This window comes from Oncorhynchus nerka, linkage group LG2 (genome assembly GCF_034236695.1).
Source record: "Oncorhynchus nerka isolate Pitt River linkage group LG2, Oner_Uvic_2.0, whole genome shotgun sequence".
In the NCBI taxonomy this organism is placed as follows: Eukaryota; Metazoa; Chordata; class Actinopteri; order Salmoniformes; family Salmonidae; genus Oncorhynchus; species Oncorhynchus nerka.
Window position 1 is genome coordinate 101,521,534 of NC_088397.1, and position 22,889 is coordinate 101,544,422.

The 22,889-nt window shown below is 45.3% G+C and overlaps 1 protein-coding gene across 1 annotated transcript in view; it reads left to right on the plus strand.

Moving 5' to 3' along the window:
• Window positions 1–1,834: 1,834 nt before the first annotated feature.
• Window positions 1,835–22,889, plus strand: part of LOC115126117 (uncharacterized) — a 28,410-nt gene continuing 7,355 nt past the window's right edge. The window contains exons 1-3 of the mRNA XM_065021431.1: window positions 1,835–2,424; window positions 15,069–17,040; window positions 19,293–19,419. Of these exons, the coding sequence (XP_064877503.1) occupies window positions 1,954–2,424; window positions 15,069–17,040; window positions 19,293–19,419 (2,570 nt within the window). The 5' untranslated portion in view covers window positions 1,835–1,953. The remainder of the gene's footprint in view (window positions 2,425–15,068; window positions 17,041–19,292; window positions 19,420–22,889) is intronic.

The following is a 22,889-nucleotide window of genomic DNA, read 5'->3' on the forward strand; positions in this document are numbered from 1 at the left end:
TGAGATGCAGTGCCTCAGACCGCTGCGACACTCGGGAGTCCTCCCTTATATGAACTGTAACTCAGTCAAATCTTTGAATTTGTTACATGTTGCATAGAAACTTTTGTTCATTATAGATGGCATCTTTGACCAAATCGCCATGGTGATGTGGGCCTTGCAGATGAATGTCACTCTGATATGTCAGACCTCCTCCTGATAACTATAGAGCTGCAGTGATGTAGGGAGCCTGTATGTCTGTATGCATGTCATGCTGGGTGAAGCATACCTGGGTTCAAATACTATTTGACATAATTTTAAACAGTATTCTCAAGCTGTGCTTGATCAAGTTTACCTGGCTTGATGAACCAATAGAAATGTCCTGAAACTGTAAACCCCACCCACATCTGGCACACCAGGCAGTCTAGAGGAAACGCTCAAAGAAATATGTTGAATAGTATTTGAAAGCAGGCCTGGTGACCTAATAAACTGGACAGATGTTGAATAGTATTTGAACCCAGGCCTGGTGAACTAATAAACTGGACAGATGTTGAATAGTATTTGAACCCAGGCCTGGTAAACTAATAAACTGGACAGATGTTGAATAGTATTTGAAAGCAGGCCTGGTAAACTAATAAACTAGACAGATGTTGAATAGTATTTGAACCCAGGCCTGGTAAACTAATAAACTGGACAGATGTTGAATAGTATTTGAACCCAGGCCTGGTGACCTAATAAACTGGACAGATGTTGAATAGTATTTGAAAGCAGGCCTGGGGACCTAATAAACTGGACAGATGTTGAATAGTCATAAAACTAATAAACTGGACAGATGTTGAATAGTATTTGAAAGCAGGCCTCACCCTAGACAGATGTTGAAAGTATTTGGGACAGACCAGAACCTGAGAGTTCAACTATGAATCCAGATGTTGAATGTGTTTGAACCCAGGCCTGTGTAAAAACTGGACAGATGTTGAATCTCTTTGAACCCAGGCCTGGTGACCTAATAAACTGGACAGATGTTGTCTCAATTTGAACCCAGGCCTTAAACTAATAAACTGGACAGATGTTGAATAGAAACAGGCCTGGTAACATTGCCAAATGTTGAATAGTGAACCCAGGCCTAGATAATAAACAAATGTTGAAATAAACAATAAAAACTGGAAGATGTTGAAACATTTGAAAGCAGGCCTGGTGAACTAATAAACTGGACAGATGTGAATAGTATTTGAAAGCAGGCCTGGGGGAAAGAAGGGTGTAGTCATAATAATATCAGGTCTCTGGACCAGTCACCCAGCAGTAGTGAAAGTAATGGGACAGACCAGAACCTGAGAGTTCAACTATGAATCCAGATGTTGGTGTGTGTGTGTAAATGTATCTCTTTCTCTCTCTCTTTCTTTGTCTCAATTCAAGGGGCTTTATTGGCATGGGAAACATGTGTTAACTCCCAAGTGTCTAATATACAAATGTCTAAACAATAAAAATAAACAGTAAACATTACACCTCCCTCCCTCCACCACCCCCGCCTCCCTCCCTGTCTCCCTGTCTCCCTCTCTTTCCCTCCCTCCCTCCACCACCCCCGCCTCCCCCCTCCCTGTCTCCCTGTCTCCCTCTCTTTCCCTCCCTCCCTCCACCACCCCCGCCTCCCTCCCTGTCTCCCTGTCTCCCTCTCTTTCCCTCCCTCCACCCCCCTCCCTCCCTCCCCCTCTCTGTCTCCCTCTTTCCCTCCCCCCTCCACCCTCCCTCCACCCCTCTCTGTCTCCCTCTCTTCCCCCTCCCCCTCCCTCCACCCCCTCTGTCTCCCTCCCTCCCTCCACCCCCCCCTCTGTCTCCCTCTCTTTTTCTCTGTAGAGTGGTAGTGATCCCTGAGAACAGAGAGAGTGTGTCTGAATCCTCGAGGAGGACTACAAAGCTAAACCTCAAAACACTGTGAAAAACATCTTCACTCTCATTGCTTTCAATCCATCTGGTGTCATCATGGCTGGTCCCCCACCAGTTGAACAGACATTACGTCACAGTGCCCTTGTCCTCCTCCTGCTGAGTGTGAGTGGTAGCCTGGGCCAGAAGGACTGTACAGGTGTAGACTGCCCTGATCTGAGTAACTGTATTGAGGAGCGGCTGGAAGCTGGGGCTTGCTGTACTACCTGCGTTCAGACTGGGTGTACCTGTGAGGGCTACCAGTACTACGACTGTGTCCATGCTGGCTTTAAGAATGGTGATGTTCCCGAGGGGCAGTCCTACTTGGTGGACTTCGGGAGTACGGAGTGTTCGTGCCCGGAAGGTGGCGGACGGATTGGCTGTCACTTCATGCCCTGTCCTGACGTCCCTGCTAACTGCATCGAGGTGTCTGAGCCGGCTGATGGCTGTGTCACCTGCGAACGTATCGGCTGTGTCCATGACAACCAGAAGTACGAGGCCGGACACTCCTTTCACCTTGTTGCCTGTGAGGTCAGTTTGTTCTCTTTACCTTTACCTGTGAAGTCTGTCTGTTATCTACCTTTACCTGTGAGGTCAGTTTGTTCTCTCTACCTTTACCTGTGAGGTCAGTTTGTTCTCTCTACCTTTACCTGTGAGGTCAGTCTGTTCTCTCTACCTTTACCTGTGAAGTCTGTCTGTTATCTACCTTTACCTGTGAGGTCAGTTTGTTCTCTCTACCTTTACCTGTGAGGTCAGTCTGTTCTCTCTACCTTTACCTGTGAAGCCTGTCTGTTATCTACCTTTACCTGTGAGGTCAGTTTGTTCTCTCTACCTTTACCTGTGAGGTCAGTCTGTTCTCTCTACCTTTACCTGTGAAGTCTGTCTGTTATCTACCTTTACCTGTGAGGTCAGTTTGTTCTCTTTACCTTTACCTGTGAAGCCTGTCTGTTATCTACCTTTACCTGTGAGGTCAGTTTGTTCTCTCTACCTTTACCTGTGAGGTCAGTCTGTTCTCTCTACCTTTACCTGTGAAGTCTGTCTGTTATCTACCTTTACCTGTGAGGTCAGTTTGTTCTCTCTACCTTTACCTGTGAGGTCAGTCTGTTCTCTCTACCTTTACCTGTGAGGTCAGTCTGTTCTCTCTACCTTTACCTGTGAAGTCAGTCTGTTATCTACCTTTACCTGTGAGGTCAGTTTGTTCTCTCTACCTTTACCTGTGAAGCCTGTCTGTTATCTACCTTTACCTGTGAGGTCAGTTTGTTCTCTCTACCTTTACCTGTGAGGTCAGTTTGTTCTCTCTACCTTTACCTGTGAAGCCTGTCTGTTATCTACCTTTACCTGTGAGGTCAGTTTGTTCTCTCTACCTTTACCTGTGAGGTCAGTTTGTTCTCTCTACCTTTACCTGTGAGGTCAGTTTGTTCTCTCTACCTTTACCTGTGAGGTCAGTTTGTTCTCTCTACCTTTACCTGTGAAGTCTGTCTGTTATCTACCTTTACCTGTGAGGTCAGTTTGTTCTCTCTACCTTTACCTGTGAGGTCAGTCTGTTATCTACCATTACCTGTGAGGTCAGTTTGTTCTCTCTACCTTTACCTGTGAGGTCAGTTTGTTCTCTCTACCTTTACCTGTGAGGTCAGTTTGTTCTCTCTACCTTTACCTGTGAGGTCAGTCTGTTCTCTACCTTTACCTGTGAGGTCAGTTTGTTCTCTCTACCTTTACCTGTGAGGTCAGTTTGTTCTCTCTACCTTTACCTGTGAGGTCAGTCTGTTCTCTCTACCTTTACCTGTGAAGTCTGTCTGTTATCTACCTTTACCTGTGAGGTCAGTTTGTTCTCTCTACCTTTACCTGTGAGGTCAGTCTGTTCTCTCTACTTTTACCTGTGAAGTCTGTCTGTTATCTACCTTTACCTGTGAAGTCTGTCTGTTATCTACCTTTACCTGTGAAGCCTGTCTGTTATCTACCTTTACCTGTGAAGTCTGTCTGTTATCTACCTTTACCTGTGAAGGTCAGTTTCTACCTTTACCTGTGAAGTCTGCCTGTTCTACCTGTGAGGTCAAGTCTGTTATCTACCTTTACCTGTGAAGTCTGTCTGTTATCTACCTTTACCTGTGAAGTCTGTCTGTTATCTACCTTTACCTGTGAAGCCTGTCTGTTATCTACCTTTACCTGTGAAGCCTGTCTGTTATCTACCTTTACCTGTGAAGTCTGTCTGTTATCTACCTTTACCTGTGAAGCCTGTCTGTTATCTACCTTTACCTGTGAAGTCTGTCTGTTATCTACCTTTACCTGTGAGGTCAGTCTGTTATCTACCTTTACCTGTGAAGCCTGTCTGTTATCTACCTTTACCTGTGAAGTCTGTCTGTTATCTACCTTTACCTGTGAAGTCTGTCTGTTATCTACCTTTACCTGTGAAGTCTGTCTGTTATCTACCTTTACCTGTGAAGTCTGTCTGTTATCTACTCTACCTTTACCTGTGAAGTCTGTCTGTTATCTACCTTTACCTGTGAAGTCTGTCTGTTATCTACCTTTACCTGTGAAATCTCTTTGTTCTCTACCTTTACCTGTGAGGTCAGTCTGTTATCTACCTTTACCTGTGAGGTCAGTCTGTTCTCTCTGCCTTTACCTGTGAAGTCTGTCTGTTATCTACCTTTACCTGTGAGGTCAGTCTGTTATCTACCTTTACCTGTCTGTCTGTTATCTACCTTTACTTCCTGTCTGTTATCTACCTTTACCTGTGAAGCCTGTCTTTATCTACCTTTACCTTCCTGTCTGCTAAACCTTTACCTTAAAGCCTGTCTATCTATGCTATCTTCTACCCTGTGAAGTCTGTCTGTCCTACCTTTACCTGTCAGTCTGTTATCTACTACCTGTGAAGCCTGTTGTCAACTTTACCTGTGAAGCCTGTCTTTATCTACCTTCCTGTCTGCTGTTATCTACCTTCCTGTGAAGCCTGTCTGCTACTTTACCTGTGAAGCTGTCTGCTACCTGCTTCCTGCTTCCTGTCTGTCTATCTACCTGCTTGAAGCCTGGTTATCTTCCTGTCTGTATGTATCTACCTTACTGTCTCTGCTACCTTTACTTCAGTCTGTTCTCTCTGCCTTTACCTGTGAAGTCTGTCTGTTATCTACCTTTACCTGTGAGGTCAGTCTGTCTACCTGTCTGCTACATGCTTCCTGTCTTCTACCTGTTTCCTGTCTTCTACCTACTTCCTGTCTGCTAAATGACTTAAATGTTAAATGCTATCTTCTACCTGTGTCCTGTCCTCTACCTGTCTGCTACCTGCTCCTTGTCAACTACCTGCTTCCTGCTTCCTGTCTGCTACCTGCTTCCGGCTTCCTGTCTGCTACTTGCTTACTGTCTGCTACCTGCTTCCTGCTTCCTGTCTGCTACCTGCTTCCTGCCTCCTGTGTGCCATCTGCTTCCTGTCTGCCATCTGCTTCCTGTCTGCTACCTGCTTCCTGTCTTCTACCTGCTTCCTGTCTGCTATTCTAGCACATTGCCTGTCTATCTACCTTTACCTGTGAAGTCTGCCTGTCTACCTGACTGCTACCTGCTTCCTGTCTGCTATTCTAGGACATTGCATGTCTTTAGGTGCCATTCCATAGATGGTGTGGTGAACTATAGTTTAGATCTCAAACCAACTTTTTGGTCAATAGATTCTTAGTGTCTTCCCAGCTAACAAAATGGGTTCTGTGAAAGTTCCCAGTCGTGCTGATGATTATAGAATGTTTGTATAAATAATTTGCCTGATGTTGCAAGAACGTTCCTAGAACACATTTAAGCTATAGGTTCCGAAAACACTGTGCAGTTGTGATGACGTTCATACAATGTTAAGTTATGTGGCAACAGGACATTCCCTTAATGTTATAAGAATGCTGACAGAACAGCTGGTCTAAGTTCTTTAAAGGTACCCTGAACATTTCATCAACTTATGGGAGTTGTCTGGGGTTTTGCAAGAACATTCTTGTGATATTCACATAAGTTGCACAGAACATTCGGACAATGTTACACAATAAGTGAGTCCGTTTTTATGTGTGCCATCACAGCAGCAAGATTTGTGACCTGTTCCCACAAGAAAAGGGCAACCAATGAAGAACAAACACCATTGTAAATACAACCCATATTTATGTTTATTTATTTTCCCTTTGGTACTTTAACTATTTGCACAACTTTACAACACTGTATATAGACAATGTGACATTTGAAATGTATTTATTATTTTGGAACTTTTGTGAGTGTAATGTTTACAGTTATTTTTTTCAATTGTTTACTTCACTTTTGTTTATCTATTTCACATGCTTTGGCAATGTAAACATATGTTCCCCATGACAATAATGCCTTGAGAGAGAATTACACACAGACTGCAGGAATGTCCACCGAAGCTTTTGCCAGGGAGCCGCCTCCAATTGCAGTACGTCCCACCGGCCTCACAACCTGACTGCAGTTTGTAACTGACTTTGGAGAAATGTGCTCTTCACAGATGAATCCCGGTTTCAACTGTACCAACCATACGGCGACAGCTGTTTGCTGATGTCAATGTTAAAAACAGAGTGCCCCATGGTGGCGGACAATGAACCTAATTTCATTTTACTGATGGCAATTTGAATGCACAGAGATATCCTGTTGTGTCATTCATCTGTCGGCATCACCTCATGTTTCAGCATGATAATGCACAGCCCCATGTCGCAAGGATCTGTACACAATTCCTGGATGCTAAAATGTCCCAGGCTTGTATACTCACCAGACATGTCACCCATGGAGCATGTTTGGGATGCTCTGGATCGACGTGTACGACAGCGTGGTCCAGTATCCAGAAACACAGCCATTGAGGAATGGGGCAGCATTCCGCAGGCCACAATCAACAGCCTGATCAACTCTATGTGAAGGAGATGTGTCACGCTGCATGAGGCAAATGGTGGTCACACCAGATACTGACTGGTTTTCTGATCCACTCCCCTACATTTTATTTTAAAGGTATCTGTGACCAACAGATGCATATCTGTATTCCCAGTCATGTGAAATCCATAGATTAGGGCCGAATTGAATGTATCTATTTTGACTGATTTCTTCATATGAAATTGTTGCATATTGCGTTAATATTTTTGTTCAGTGCCTTCGGAAAGTATTTAGACCCCTTGACTGTTTCCACATTTTGTTACGCCTTATTCTAAAATGTATTTAATCATCTCCCCCCTCATCAATCTACCCAGTAATGACAAAGCAAAAATTGTTTATTAGAATTGTAATTTTTATTTACATAAGTATTCAGACCTTTTACTCAGTAATTTGTGCAAGCAGCTTTGGTAGTGATTACAGCCTGGAGTCTTCTTGGGTACACCTGTATTTTGGGAGTGTCTCCCAATTTTCTCTGCAGATCCTCTCAAGCTCTGTCAGGTTGGATGTGGAGCGTCGCTGTACAGCTATTTTCACATCTCTCCAGAGATGTTCGATCGGGTTCAAGTCCGGGCTCTGTCTGGGACACTCAATGACATTCAGAGACTTTCCTGTATTGTCTTGGCTGTGTGCTTAGGGTTGTTGTCCTGTTGGAAGGTGAACCTTCGCCAAAGTCTGAGGTCCTTAGAGCTCTGGTGCAAGTTTTTTTTCATCAAATAAGGCTCTGTACTTTGCTTCATTCATCTTTCCCTCGATCCTGACTAGTCTCCCAGTCACTTCCACTGAAAAACATCCCCACAGCATGATGCTACCACCACCATGCTTCACTGTAGAGAAGTTCCCAGGTTTCCTCCAGACATGATGGTTGGCATTCATGCCAAAGAGTTCAATCTTGGTTTCTTTAGACCAGAGAATCTTGTTTCTCGGGGTCTGAGAGTCTTTAGGAGCCTTTTGACAAAATCCAAGCGGGCTGTCATGTGCCTTTTACTGAGGACTGGAAAAGGGGGATACCTAGTCAGTAGTTCAACTGAATGCCTTCAACTGAAATGTGTCTTACACATTTAACCCAATCCCACTTTTTTTATTTAATTTATTTAATTTTTAACCTTTATTTAACTAGGCAAGTCAGTTAAGAACAAATTCTTATTTGCAATGACGGTTTAGGAACAGTGGGTTAATTGCCTTGTTCAGGGGTAGAACCACAGATTTTTACCTTGTCAGCTCAGGGATTCGATCTAGCAACCTTTCAGTTACTGGCCCAATGTTCTAACCACTAGACTACCTGCCCCCCCTTCTTCCATCTGGCCACTACCATAAAGGCCTGATTGGTGGAGTGCTGCAGAGCTGGTTGTCCTTCTGCAAGGTTCTTCCATCTCCACACAGGAACTCTGGAGCTCTGTCAGAGTGACCTCCCTGACCAAGGCCCTTCTCCCCTGATTACTCAGTTTGACCGGGCGACCAGCTCTAGTCTTGGTGGTTCCAAACTTCCATTTATGAATGATGGAGGCCACGGTAGCTGGAGACTTACAGTGGGGAGAACAAGTATTTGATACACTGCCAATTTTGCAGGTTTTCCTACTTACAAAGCATGTAGAGGTCTGTAATTGTTATCATAGGTACACTTCAACTGTGAGAGACGGAATCTAAAACAAAAATCCAGAAAATCACATTGTATGATTTTTTAAATAATTTATTTGCATTTTATTGCATGACATAAGTATTTCATACATCAGAAAAGCAGAACTTAATATTTGGTACAGAAACCTTTGTTTGCAATTACAGAGATCATACGTTTCCTGTAGTTCTTGACCAGGTTTGCACACACTGCAGCAGGGATTTTGGCCCACTCCTCCATACAGACCTTCTCCAGATCCTTCAGGTTTCGGGGCTGTCGCTGGGCAATACGGACTTTCAGCTCCCTCCAAAGATTTTCTATTGGGTTCAGGTCTGGAGACTGGCTAGGCCACTCCAGGACCTTGAGATATTTCTTACGGAGCCACTCCTTAGTTGCCCTGCTTGTGTGTTTCGGGTTGTTGTCATGCTGGAAGACCCAGCCATGACCCATCTTCAATGCTCTTACTGAGGGAAGGAGGTTGTTGGCCAAGATCTCGCAATACATGGCCCCATCCATCCTCCCCTCAATATGGTGCAGTCGTCCTGTCCCCTTTGCAGAAAAGCATCCCCAAAGAATGATGTTTCCACCTCCATGCTTCACGGTTGGGATGGTATTCTTGGGGTTGTACTCATCCTTCTTCTTCCTCCAAACACGGCGAGTGGAGTTTAGACCAACAAGCTCTTTTTTGTCTCATCAGACCAGATGACCTTCTCCCATTTCTCTTCTGGATCATCCAGATGGTCATTGGCAAACTTCAGACGGGCCTGGACATGCGCTGGCTTGAGCAGGGGGGACCTTGCGTGTGCTGCATGATTTTAATCCATGAAGGTGTAGTGTGTTACTAATGGTTTTCTTTGAGACTGTGGTCCCAGCTCTCTTCAGGTCATTGACCAGGTCCTGTCGTGTAGTTCTGGGCTGATCCCTCACCTTCCTCATGATCATTGATGCACCACGAGGTGAGATCTTGCATGGAGCCCCAGACCGAGAGTGATTGACCGTCATCTTGAAGTTCTTCCATTTTCTAAAAATTGCGCCAACAGTTGTTGCCTTCTCACCAAGCTGCTTGCCTATTGTCCTGTAGCCCATCCCAGCCTTGTGCAGGTCTACAATTTTATCCCTGATGTCCTTACACAGCTCTCTGTTCTTGGCCATTGTGGAGAGGTTGGAGTCTGTTATACAGGTAACGAGTTCAAACAGGTGCAGTTAATACAGGTAATGAGTGGAGAACAGGAGGGCTACTTAAAGAAAAACTAACAGGTCTGTGAGAGCCGGAATTCTTACTGGTTGGTAGGTGATCAAATACTTATGTCATGCAATAAAATGCAAATTAATTACTTAAAAATCATACAATGTGATTTTCTGGAATTTTGTTTTAGATTCCGTCTCTCACAGTTGTACCTATGATAAAAATTACAGACCTCTACATGTAGGAAACACTGCCGATTTAGCAGGTTATCAAATACTTTCTCCCCACTGTATATCTCCCTCACTAACTTTAAGCACCTGTTCATAGCCCATTGCACCTGTACATAGCCCATCTGTAAATAGTTACCTCATCCCCATATTGTAATTAATTTGTTTGTACCTTTGCACCCGAGTATCTCTACTTGCACATTCATCTTCTGCACATCTATCACTCCAGTGTTTTATTGCTAAATTGTAATTATTTCGCCACTATGGCCTATTTATTGCCTTTCCTCCCTTACTACATTTGCACACACTGTATATATATTTTTCTACTGTATTATTGACTCTATGTTTGTTTATTCCATGTGTAACTCTGCGTTGTTGTTTGTGTCACACTGCTTTGCTTTATCTTGGCCAGGTCGCAGTTGTAAATGAGAACTTGTTCTCAACTAGCCTACCTGGTTAAATAAAGGTGTTCTCAACTAGCCTACCTGGTTAAATAAAGGTGTTCTCAACTAGCCTACCTGGTTAAATAAAGGTGTTCTCAACTAGCCTACCTGGTTAAATAAAGGTGTTCTCAACTAGCCTACCTGGTTAAATAAAGGTGTTCTCAACTAGCCTACCTGTTTAAATAAAGGTGTTCTCAACTAGCCTACCTGGTTAAATAAAGGTGTTCTCAACTAGCCTACCTGGTTAAATAAAGGTGTTCTCAACTAGCCTACCTGGTTAAATAAAGGTGTTCTCAACTAGCCTACCTGGTTAAATAAAGGTGTTCTCAACTAGCCTACCTGGTTAAATAAAGGTGTTCTCAACTAGCCTACCTGGTTAAATAAAGGTGTTCTCAACTGGCCTACCTGGTTAAATAAAGGTGTTCTCAACTGGCCTACCTGGTTAAATAAAGGTGTTCTCAACTGGCCTACCTGGTTAAATAAAGGTGTTCTCAACTGGCCTACCTGGTTAAATAAAGGTGTTCTCAACTAGCCTACCTGGTTAAATAAAGGTGTTCTCAACTAGCCTACCTGGTTAAATAAAGGTGTTCTCAACTAGCCTACCTGGTTAAATAAAGGTGTTCTCAACTAGCCTACCTGGTTAAATAAAGGTGTTCTCAACTAGCCTACCTGGTTAAATAAAGGTGTTCTCAACTAGCCTACCTGGTTAAATAAAGGTGTTCTCAACTAGCCTACCTGGTTAAATAAAGGTGTTCTCAACTAGCCTACCTGGTTAAATAAAGGTGTTCTCAACTAGCCTACCTGGTTAAATAAAGGTGTTCTCAACTAGCCTACCTGGTTAAATAAAGGTGTTCTCAACTGGCCTACCTGGTTAAATAAAGGTGTTCTCAACTGGCCTACCTGGTTAAATAAAGGTGTTCTCAACTGGCCTACCTGGTTAAATAAAGGTGTTCTCAACTGGCCTACCTGGTTAAATAAAGGTGTTCTCAACTAGCCTACCTGGTTAAATAAAGGTGTTCTCAACTAGCCTACCTGGTTAAATAAAGGTGTTCTCAACTAGCCTACCTGGTTAAATAAAGGTGTTCTCAACTAGCCTACCTGGTTAAATAAAGGTGTTCTCAACTAGCCTACCTGGTTAAATAAAGGTGTTCTCAACTAGCCTACCTGGTTAAATAAAGGTGTTCTCAACTAGCCTACCTGGTTAAATAAAGGTGTTCTCAACTAGCCTACCTGGTTAAATAAAGGTGTTCTCAACTAGCCTACCTGGTTAAATAAAGGTGTTCTCAACTAGCCTACCTGGTTAAATAAAGGTGTTCTCAACTGGCCTACCTGGTTAAATAAAGGTGTTCTCAACTGGCCTACCTGGTTAAATAAAGGTGTTCTCAACTGGCCTACCTGGTTAAATAAAGGTGTTCTCAACTAGCCTACCTGGTTAAATAAAGGTGTTCTCAACTAGCCTACCTGGTTAAATAAAGGTGTTCTCAACTAGCCTACCTGGTTAAATAAAGGTGTTCTCAACTAGCCTACCTGGTTAAATAAAGGTGTTCTCAACTGGCCTACCTGGTTAAATAAAGGTGTTCTCAACTGGCCTACCTGGTTAAATAAAGGTGTTCTCAACTGGCCTACCTGGTTAAATAAAGGTGTTCTCAACTGGCCTACCTGGTTAAATAAAGGTGTTCTCAACTAGCCTACCTGGTTAAATAAAGGTGTTCTCAACTAGCCTACCTGGTTAAATAAAGGTGTTCTCAACTAGCCTACCTGGTTAAATAAAGGTGTTCTCAACTAGCCTACCTGGTTAAATAAAGGTGTTCTCAACTAGCCTACCTGGTTAAATAAAGGTGTTCTCAACTAGCCTACCTGGTTAAATAAAGGTGTTCTCAACTAGCCTAACTGGTTAAATAAAGGTGTTCTCAACTAGCCTACCTGGTTAAATAAAGGTGTTCTCAACTAGCCTACCTGGTTAAATAAAGGTGTTCTCAACTAGCCTACCTGGTTAAATAAAGGTGTTCTCAACTGGCCTACCTGGTTAAATAAAGGTGTTCTCAACTGGCCTACCTGGTTAAATAAAGGTGTTCTCAACTGGCCTACCTGGTTAAATAAAGGTGTTCTCAACTGGCCTACCTGGTTAAATAAAGGTGTTCTCAACTAGCCTACCTGGTTAAATAAAGGTGTTCTCAACTAGCCTACCTGGTTAAATAAAGGTGTTCTCAACTGGCCTACCTGGTTAAATAAAGGTGTTCTCAACTAGCCTACCTGGTTAAATAAAGGTGTTCTCAACTGGCCTACCTGGTTAAATAAAGGTGTTCTCAACTGGCCTACCTGGTTAAATAAAGGTGTTCTCAACTGGCCTACCTGGTTAAATAAAGGTGTTCTCAACTGGCCTACCTGGTTAAATAAAGGTGTTCTCAACTAGCCTACCTGGTTAAATAAAGGTGTTCTCAACTAGCCTACCTGGTTAAATAAAGGTGTTCTCAACTAGCCTACCTGGTTAAATAAAGGTGTTCTCAACTAGCCTACCTGGTTAAATAAAGGTGTTCTCAACTAGCCTACCTGGTTAAATAAAGGTGTTCTCAACTAGCCTACCTGGTTAAATAAAGGTGTTCTCAACTAGCCTACCTGGTTAAATAAAGGTGTTCTCAACTAGCCTACCTGGTTAAATAAAGGTGTTCTCAACTAGCCTACCTGGTTAAATAAAGGTGTTCTCAACTGGCCTACCTGGTTAAATAAAGGTGTTCTCAACTAGCCTACCTGGTTAAATAAAGGTGTTCTCAACTAGCCTACCTGGTTAAATAAAGGTGTTCTCAACTGGCCTACCTGGTTAAATAAAGGTGTTCTCAACTGGCCTACCTGGTTAAATAAAGGTGTTCTCAACTGGCCTACCTGGTTAAATAAAGGTGTTCTCAACTGGCCTACCTGGTTAAATAAAGGTGTTCTCAACTAGCCTACCTGTTTAAATAAAGGTGTTCTCAACTAGCCTACCTGGTTAAATAAAGGTGTTCTCAACTGGCCTACCTGGTTAAATAAAGGTGTTCTCAACTGGCCTACCTGGTTAAATAAAGGTGTTCTCAACTGGCCTACCTGGTTAAATAAAGGTGTTCTCAACTGGCCTACCTGGTTAAATAAAGGTGTTCTCAACTGGCCTACCTGGTTAAATAAAGGTGTTCTCAACTAGCCTACCTGGTTAAATAAAGGTGTTCTCAACTGGCCTACCTGGTTAAATAAAGGTGTTCTCAACTGGCCTACCTGGTTAAATAAAGGTGTTCTCAACTGGCCTACCTGGTTAAATAAAGGTGTTCTCAACTGGCCTACCTGGTTAAATAAAGGTGTTCTCAACTGGCCTACCTGGTTAAATAAAGGTGTTCTCAACTAGCCTACCTGGTTAAATAAAGGTGTTCTCAACTAGCCTACCTGGTTAAATAAAGGTGTTCTCAACTGGCCTACCTGGTTAAATAAAGGTGTTCTCAACTGGCCTACCTGGTTAAATAAAGGTGTTCTCAACTGGCCTACCTGGTTAAATAAAGGTGTTCTCAACTGGCCTACCTGGTTAAATAAAGGTGTTCTCAACTGGCCTACCTGGTTAAATAAAGGTGTTCTCAACTAGCCTACCTGGTTAAATAAAGGTGTTCTCAACTAGCCTACCTGGTTAAATAAAGGTGTTCTCAACTAGCCTACCTGGTTAAATAAAGGTGTTCTCAACTAGCCTACCTGGTTAAATAAAGGTGTTCTCAACTAGCCTACCTGGTTAAATAAAGGTGTTCTCAACTAGCCTACCTGGTTAAATAAAGGTGTTCTCAACTAGCCTACCTGGTTAAATAAAGGTGTTCTCAACTAGCCTACCTGGTTAAATAAAGGTGTTCTCAACTGGCCTACCTGGTTAAATAAAGGTGTTCTCAACTAGCCTACCTGGTTAAATAAAGGTGTTCTCAACTGGCCTACCTGGTTAAATAAAGGTGTTCTCAACTAGCCTACCTGGTTAAATAAAGGTGTTCTCAACTAGCCTACCTGGTTAAATAAAGGTGTTCTCAACTAGCCTACCTGGTTAAATAAAGGTGTTCTCAACTAGCCTACCTGGTTAAATAAAGGTGTTCTCAACTAGCCTACCTGGTTAAATAAAGGTGTTCTTAACTAGCCTACTTGCTTAATTAAAGGTAATAAAGGTAAATAAAAAAAATAAAAACCGGTGTTCTTGGACCTTCAATGCTGTAGACATGTTTTGGAATTCCTTCGACCTCATGACTTGGTTTTTGCTCTGACATGCACTGTCAACTGTGGGACCATATATAGACAGGTGTGTGCCTTGCCAAAATCATGTCCAATCAATTGAATTTACCACAGGTGGACTCCAATCACATTTTTGAAACATCTCAAGGAAATTGTGGAACATGATGTAACCTATGAATATAACAAGACTATTCTTGCCACATGCCAGACTACTCCGATAACTTATTTTAAATGTTTTGGGGTCCTTTTTAAAGAACTAAGACCAGGTATTCTGCCAACATTCTTACTACATTAAGGGAATGTCCTGTGTAACATAACTTAAACATTATATGAATGTCATCACAACGCTCTAATGATGTTTCACCAGGTGTTCTAGTAATGTTGTAACATCTAATGTTTTAACAAGGTTCTAACTATGTTTCACCAGGTGTTCTAGTAATGTTGTAACATCTAATGTTTTAACAAGGTTCTAACGATGTTTCACCAGGTGTTCTAGTAACGTTGTAACATCTAATGTTTTAACAAGGTTCTAACGATGTTTCACCAGGTGTTCTAGTAATGTTGTAACAAGGTTCTAACGATGCTCCCTCCAGGCGTGCCACTGTCCGTCCGACGGAGGTCAGCTGATGTGCTACCCTGTCCCAGGCTGTGATCCCAGCAACCCCGGTGACCCCCACAAACCTATGCTGGCCACCATACAGGAGGGTCACCCTACATATCCCCCTATCCATCCCTACCTCACACAGGACAAACTGAGAGAGACGGAGAGAGACGGACATGCTAAACCACTCTTTAACACACAGGAGACACAGGCTATAGGATTACCCCCCTACAACCGTCCTCCATACCCTTTCAACAGGCCAAAACTACCACCATCCAACAGCCCACACCTCCCCCCGTTCCCGATCGATGCCCCTATTCCCTCAGACCACCTGCCCCTGTTCAAACCAGACCACATGACTGAGGATGGGGACTATGACTACCCTACTACAGACGCATTAGAACCACCTGTGAATGATCTGGCCTACCCTACACCGTCCTCCTCTGTCATCTCTGTCTCCTACCCTGGGACAGGGGCTACACAGCCGCGCCACGACAGGGGTAATAGTAAGAGCTATGATAAGCCTTATGATTGGGCTGATAACAGCTATGGTAACAAAGAATATGATAGTAGAGATAGGCAGGAGCTGAGGGAGATCTATGGAGTCCATGAGCCAACCACAGAGAGTATGGTTACAGACAGAGTAGGACTGAGAGACAGGCTAGGGCAGACAGACAGATCTACAGAGACAGACAGATCTCAGCATATAGGTAGGGTGAAGCTGACAGACAGGCTAAAGAAAACAGACAGGTTGATGACATTTGGACTTTACAAGGCCACCACAGATGGGTTCGGAGAGACAGGCAGCCCAGTTACTGACAGCCCAGTGACAGGAGAACAGACCACTTCTAGCCAGCTTGAAGACACCACAGTAGAGACCACCTCCCGCAGTACCAGTTCCAGCCACCAGGAAACCACCTCGAACTGGAACAGACTCTCAGAGAGCCAGATTTACCCTCACTCTCAAGGGGCCAGTGCTGGGGACACACTGGAGATCTGGGATAGAGGGATGGAGGAGGAGCAGGAGGAAGAGGAGAGAGTAGATTCATTGGAGAATACCACAGGACCTGGGTGGAGAGATGTGTCTTATGATGGAGATTTGGATAAACAGAGGAGGAGAGGAGGAGAGGAGGAGAGAGAGAAGAGTACCCCTAGCAACCATGTGAAGGATGCAGGTGTCAGAGAACCTGGAAGTCACCAGGACAACACTACAGTAGACAGTACTACATCCCCCAGAAGGAATCGGGACCACATCACCCACAGGAAGCCTCACCAACACACCCTGACCCAGAAGCCTAAGCCTCACAATACTACCCCTAGGGAGTATGAGGTCGTCACAGACAGAACTACGTCTCCCAGACTGCTTGACCACAACACAGATAGAACTACATTTCCCAGATTGCCTGACCACCACACCTTGACCAGGAAGCCTGACCACTACACAACCCCCAAGGAGTTTGAGGTCCACACAGACAGACCTATATATCCCAGACTGCCTGACCACCACACAGTCAAAACTTCAACTCCAAGAGAGCTTGATGTCAACACTGACAGAACTACAATCCCAAGACAAGCTGAGCACCACAGCCTCAACAGACAGCCTGATCACCATACCCTGACCAGGAAGCCTGACCCCTATGCAGTCAGAACTACAACTCCCAGAGAGCTGAACCACCACACAACCCACAGACAGCCTGATCACTATACCCTGACCAGACACCCTGATCCCCATCACCCAGCTCCCAAGGACCCAGAGCAGCAACATACTCCTCCCAGGGTGAGATTCAGCCCAACCAGCCAGCCTTCTCTCAGGGTATCAGCTGATCTAGGTCACCACGGAAGTGAGCCTCTCCATAAGCAGTCCCAGACACTATTCAACCTGCAGAACAATGATGCGGAGGAGCATGAGAAGGAGGAGGAGGAGAGGGGATATGTTCCAGTCTTTCTCCCAAAAACTCAGGAGGGTGAGTAAAACACTTGACTGAACCTGGACGTTCTTGACTGAACCTGGACGTTCTTTATTGTTTAGTATCTGGAAGCTGAGTGGGTTGAAAGCGCCATAGTTTTAAAGTTAGATGAGTGGCCAGGTTCATCATGTGGACAAAGATCCAGGTGTTTCTGTTGAGGCAGCTGTGTGTCTGGTCCAGGTGTTTCTGTTGAGGCAGCTGTGTGTCTGGTCCAGGTGTTTCTGTTGAGGCAGCTGTGTGTCTGGTCCAGGTGTTTCTGTTGGGGCAGCTGTGTGTCTGGTCCAGGTGTTTCTGTTGAGGCAGCTGTGTGTCTGGTCCAGCTGTTTCTGTTGAGGCAGCTGTGTGTCTGGTCCAGGTGTTTCTGTTGAGGCAGCTGTGTGTCTGGTCCAGGTGTTTCTGTTGAGGCAGCTGTGTGTCTGGTCCAGGTGTTTCTGTTGAGGCAGCTGCGTGTCTGGTCCAGGTGTTTCTGTTGGCAGCTGTGTGTCTGGTCCATGTGTTTCTGTTGAGGCAGCTGTGTGTCTGGTCCAGCTGTTTCTGTTGAGGCAGCTGGGTGTCTGGTCCAGGTGTTTCTGTTGAGGCAGCTGTGTGTCTGGTCCAGGTGTTTCTGTTGAGGCAGCTGTGTGTCTGGTCCAGGTGTTTCTGTTGAGGCAGCTGTGTGTCTGGTCCAGGTGTTTCTGTTGAGGCAGCTGTGTGTCTGGTCCAGGTGTTTCTGTTGGCAGCTGTGTGTCTGGTCCAGGTGTTTCTGTTGAGGCAGCTGTGTGTCTGGTCCAGGTGTTTCTGTTGAGGCAGCTGTATGTCTGGTCCAGGTGTTTCTGTTGAGGCAGCTGTGTGTCTGGTCCAGGTGTTTCTGTTGAGGCAGCTGCATGTCTGGTCCAGGTGTGTCTGTTGTCTGCTCTGTGTGTCTGGTCCAGGTGTTTCTGTTGAGGCAGCTGTATGTCTGGTCCAGGTGTTTCTGTTGAGGCAGCTGTGTGTCTGGTCCAGGTGTTTCTGTTGAGGCAGCTGTATGTCTGGTCCAGGTGTTTCTGTTGAGGCAGCTGTGTGTCTGGTCCAGGTGTTTCTGTTGAGGCAGCTGCATGTCTGGTCCAGGTGTGTCTGTTGTCTGCTCTGTGTGTCTGGTCCAGGTGTTTCTGTTGAGGCAGCTGTATGTCTGGTCCAGGTGTTTCTGTTGAGGCAGCTGTGTGTCTGGTCCAGGTGTTTCTGTTGAGGCAGCTGTATGTCTGGTCCAGGTGTTTCTGTTGAGGCAGCTGTGTGTCTGGTCCAGGTGTTTCTGTTGAGGCAGCTGCATGTCTGGTCCAGGTGTTTCTGTTGAAGCAGCTGTGTGTCTGGTCCAGGTGTTTCTGTTGTCTGCTCTGTGTGTCTGGGTCTGCTCTGTATTTGTATTTTGCTGTGTTTGTCTTTTGTATCTATGTGATGTGTAATGTATATCTTTCTAGCCGCAGTGGTCTAAGTCACTGCATCGCAGTGCTAGCTGTGCCACTAGACATTCTGGGTTCGAGTCCAAGCTCTGTCGCAGCCGGCGGCGACCGGGAGGCCCATGGGGCGGTGCACAATTGGCCCAGCGTCGTCCGGTTTAGGGAGGGTTTGGCCGGCAGGGGTATCCTTGTCTCATCGCGCACTAGCGAGTCCTGTGGCGGGCCGGGCACAGTGCACGCTGACCAGGTCACCAGGTGTACGGTGTTTCCTCCGACACATTGGTGCAGCTGGCTTCCAGGTGTACGGTGTTTCCTCCGACACATTGGTGCAGCTGGCTTCCAGGTGTACGGTGTTTCCTCCGACACATTGGTGCGGCTGGCTTCCAGGTGTACGGTGTTTCCTCCGACACATTGGTGCAGCTGGCTTCCAGGTGTACGGTGTTTCCTCCGATACATTGGTGCAGCTGGCTTCCGGGTTGAATGGGCATTGTGTCAAGAAGCAGTGCTGCTTGGTTGGGTCGTGTTTCGGAGGACCCACAGCTCTCGACCTTCGTCTCTCCCGAGTCCGTACGGGAGTTGCAGCGATGAGACAAGACTGTAACTACCATTTGGATACCACGAAACTGGGGAGAAAAAAAAGCGTATCCCTTTCTTTCTAAAGATGTGGTTGAGAGGTTGTGTGCATGCGTGTGTGAACTATATATTACGTGTACCATGCGTGTGTGAACTATATATTACGTGTACCATGCGTGTGTGTGAACTATATATTACGTGTACTATGCGTGTGTGAACTATATATTACGTGTACCATGTGTGTTACTGTCCCTGTATCTCCAGGTGGTCCTGGTCCGTCTTCTCTCTATGTGGTGGAGAGCTGCTGTGAGGTGGGCCAGAGATGGGCGTCAGAGAACCAACACTGTAACAACATGCCGTTGTTGAAGGACGATAAACACTCTGTCTGCAGGTTAGTCTGCACCACCAGGGTCTAGTGTAATATGATGTTATTCTGCACCACCAGGGCCTAGTCTGATACGATGTTATTCTGCACCACCAGGGTCTAGTCTGATACGATGTTAGTCTGCACCACCAGGGCCTAGTGTAATATGATGTTAGTCTGCACCACCAGGACCTAGTGTAATATGATGTTAGTCTGCACCACCAGGGCCTAGTCTGATACGATGTTAGTCTGCACCACCAGGGCCTAGTCTGATACGATGTTAGTCTGCACCACCTGGGTCTAGTGTAATATAATGTTAGTCTGCACCACCAGGGCCTAGTCTGATACGATGTTAGTCTGCACCACCAGGGCCTAGTCTGATACGATGTTAGTCTGCACCACCTGGGTCTAGTGTAATATGATGTTAGTCTGCACCAGGGCCTAGTGTAATATGATGTTAGTCTGCACCACCAGGTCTAGTCTGCACCACCAGGGCCTAGTGTAATATGATGTTAGTCTGCACCACCAGGGTCTAGTGTAATATGATGTTAGTCTGCACCACCAGGGCCTAGTGTAATATGATAGTCTGCACCACCAGGGCCTAGTGTAATATGATGTTATTCTGCACCACCAGGACCTAGTGTAATATGATGTTAGTGTGCACCACCAGGACCTAGTGTAATATGATGTTAGTCTGCACCACCAGGACCTAGTGTATTATGATGTTAGTCTGCACCACCAGGGCCTAGTGTAATATGATGTTAGTCTGCACCACCAGGACCTAGTGTAATATGATGTTAGTCTGCACCACCAGGGCCTAGTGTAATATGATGTTAGTCTGCACCACCAGTCTGTGTAATATGATGTTAGTCTGCACCACCAGGGCCTCTAGTGTAATATGATGTTAGTCTGCACCACCAGGTAATATGATGTTAGTCTGCACCAGGGCCTAGTGTAATATGATGTGTAATATGATGTTAGTCTGCACCACCAGGGTCTAGTGTAATATGATGTTAGTCTGCACCACCAGGGCAGTCTGATACGATGTTAGTCTGCACCACCTGGGTCTAGTGTGTAATATGATGTTAGTCTGCACCACCAGGGCCTAGTCTGATATGATGTTAGTCTGCACCACCAGGGCCTAGTCTGATACGATGTTATTCTGCACCACCAGGGCCTAGTCTGATACGATGTTAGTCTGCACCACCAGGGCCTAGTGTAATATGATGTTAGTCTGCACCACCAGGACCTAGTGTAATATGATGTTAGTCTGCACCACCAGGGCCTAGTCTGCACCATACGAATGTTAGTCTGCACCACCAGGGCCTAGTCTGGATGTTAGTCTGCACCACCAGGGTCTGGGTCTAGTGTAATATGATGTTAGTCTGCACCACCAGGGCCTAGTGCCTAGTGTAATATGATGTTAGTCTGCACCACCAGGGCCTGCACCACCAGGGCCTAGTGTAATATGATGTTAGTCTGCACCACCAGGGCCTAGTGTAATATGATGTTAGTCTGCACCACCAGGGCCTAGTGTAATATGATGTTAGTCTGCACCACCAGGGCCAGTGTAATATGATGTTAGTCTGCACCACCAGGCCTAGTGTAATATGTAATATGATGTTAGTCTGCACCACCAGGACCTAGTGTAATATGATGTTAGTCTGCACCACCAGGACCTAGTGTAATATGATAGTCTGCACCACCAGGGTCTAGTGTAATATGATGTTAGTCTGCACCACCAGGGCCTAGTCTGACCACCAGGGCCTAGTGTTATGATGTTGCTGCACCACCAGGGCCTAGTGTAATATGATGTTACGATGTTAGATGTTAGTCTGCACCACCTGGGTCTAGTGTAATATGATGTTAGTCTGCACCACCAGGGCCTAGTCTGATATGATGTTAGTCTGCACCACCAGGGTCTAGTGTAATATGATGTTAGTCTGCACCACCAGGGTCTAGTGTAATATGATGTTAGTCTGCACCACCACCAGGGTGACCTAGTGTAATATGTTAGTCTGCACCACCAGGGCCTAGTGTAATATGATGTTAGTCTGCACCAGGGCCTAGTGTAATATGATGTTAGTCTGCACCAGGGCCTAGTGTATAATATACCACCAGGGTCTGTTATATGATGTTAGTCTGCACCACCAGTCTGATACAATGTTAGTCTGCACCACTAGGCCTAGTGTAATATGATGTTAGTCTGCACCACCAGGGCCTAGTGTAATATGATGTTAGTCTGCACCACCAGGGCCTAGTGTAATATGATGTTAGTCTGCACCACCAGGACCTAGTGTATATGATGTTAGTCTGCACCACCAGGGCCTAGTGTAATATGATGTTAGTCTGCACCACCAGGACCTAGTGTAATATGATGTTAGTCTGCACCACCAGGACCTAGTGTAATATGATGTTAGTCTGCACCACCAGGTGTAATATGATGTTAGTCTGCACCACCAGGGTCTAGTGTAATATGATGTTAGTCTGCACCACCAGGGTCTAGTGTAATATGATGTTAGTCTGCACCACCAGGGTCTAGTGTAATATGATGTTAGTCTGCACCACCAGGGCCTAGTCTGATACGATGTTAGTCTGCACCACCTAGTGTAATATGATGTTAGTCTGCACCACCAGGGCCTAGTCTAATATGATGTTAGTCTGCACCACCAGGGCCTGATGTTAGTCTGCACCACCAGGGTCTAGTGTAATATGATGTTAGTCTGCACCACCAGGGTCTAGTGTAATATGATGTTAGTCTGCACCACCAGGACCTAGTGTAATATGATGTTAGTCTGCACCACCAGGGCCTAGTGTAATATGATGTTAGTCTGCACCACCAGGGCCTAGTGTATATGATGTTAGTCTGCACCACCAGGGCCTAGTGTAATATGATGTTAGTCTACCACCAGGACCTCTGCACCACCAGGACCTAGTGTAATATGATGTTAGTCTGCACCACCAGGGTCTAGTGTAATATGATGTTAGTCTGCACCACCAGGACCTAGTGTAATATGATGTTAGTCTGCACCACCAGGGCCTAGTGTAATATGATGTTAGTCTGCACCACCAGGGTCTAGTGTAATATGATGTTAGTCTGCACCACCAGGGCCTAGTGTAATATGATGTTAGTCTGCACCACCAGGGCCTAGTGTAATATGATGTTAGTCTTCAGGGCCTAGTGTAATATGATGTTAGTCTGCACCACCAGGGCTAGTCTAATATGATGTTAGTCTGCACCACCAGGGCCTAGTCTGCTGCACCACCAGGGTCTAGTGTAATATGATGTTAGTCTGCACCACCAGGGCCTGCACCACCAGTGCTGTTGGGTCTGTCTGATGTTATTCTGCACCACCAGGGTGTAATATGTGTTAGTCTGCACCACCAGGGTCTAGTGTAATATGATGTTAGTCTGCACCACCAGGGTCTAGTGTAATATGATGTTAGTCTGCACCACCCTAGTGTAATATGATGTTAGTCTGCACCACCAGGGTCTA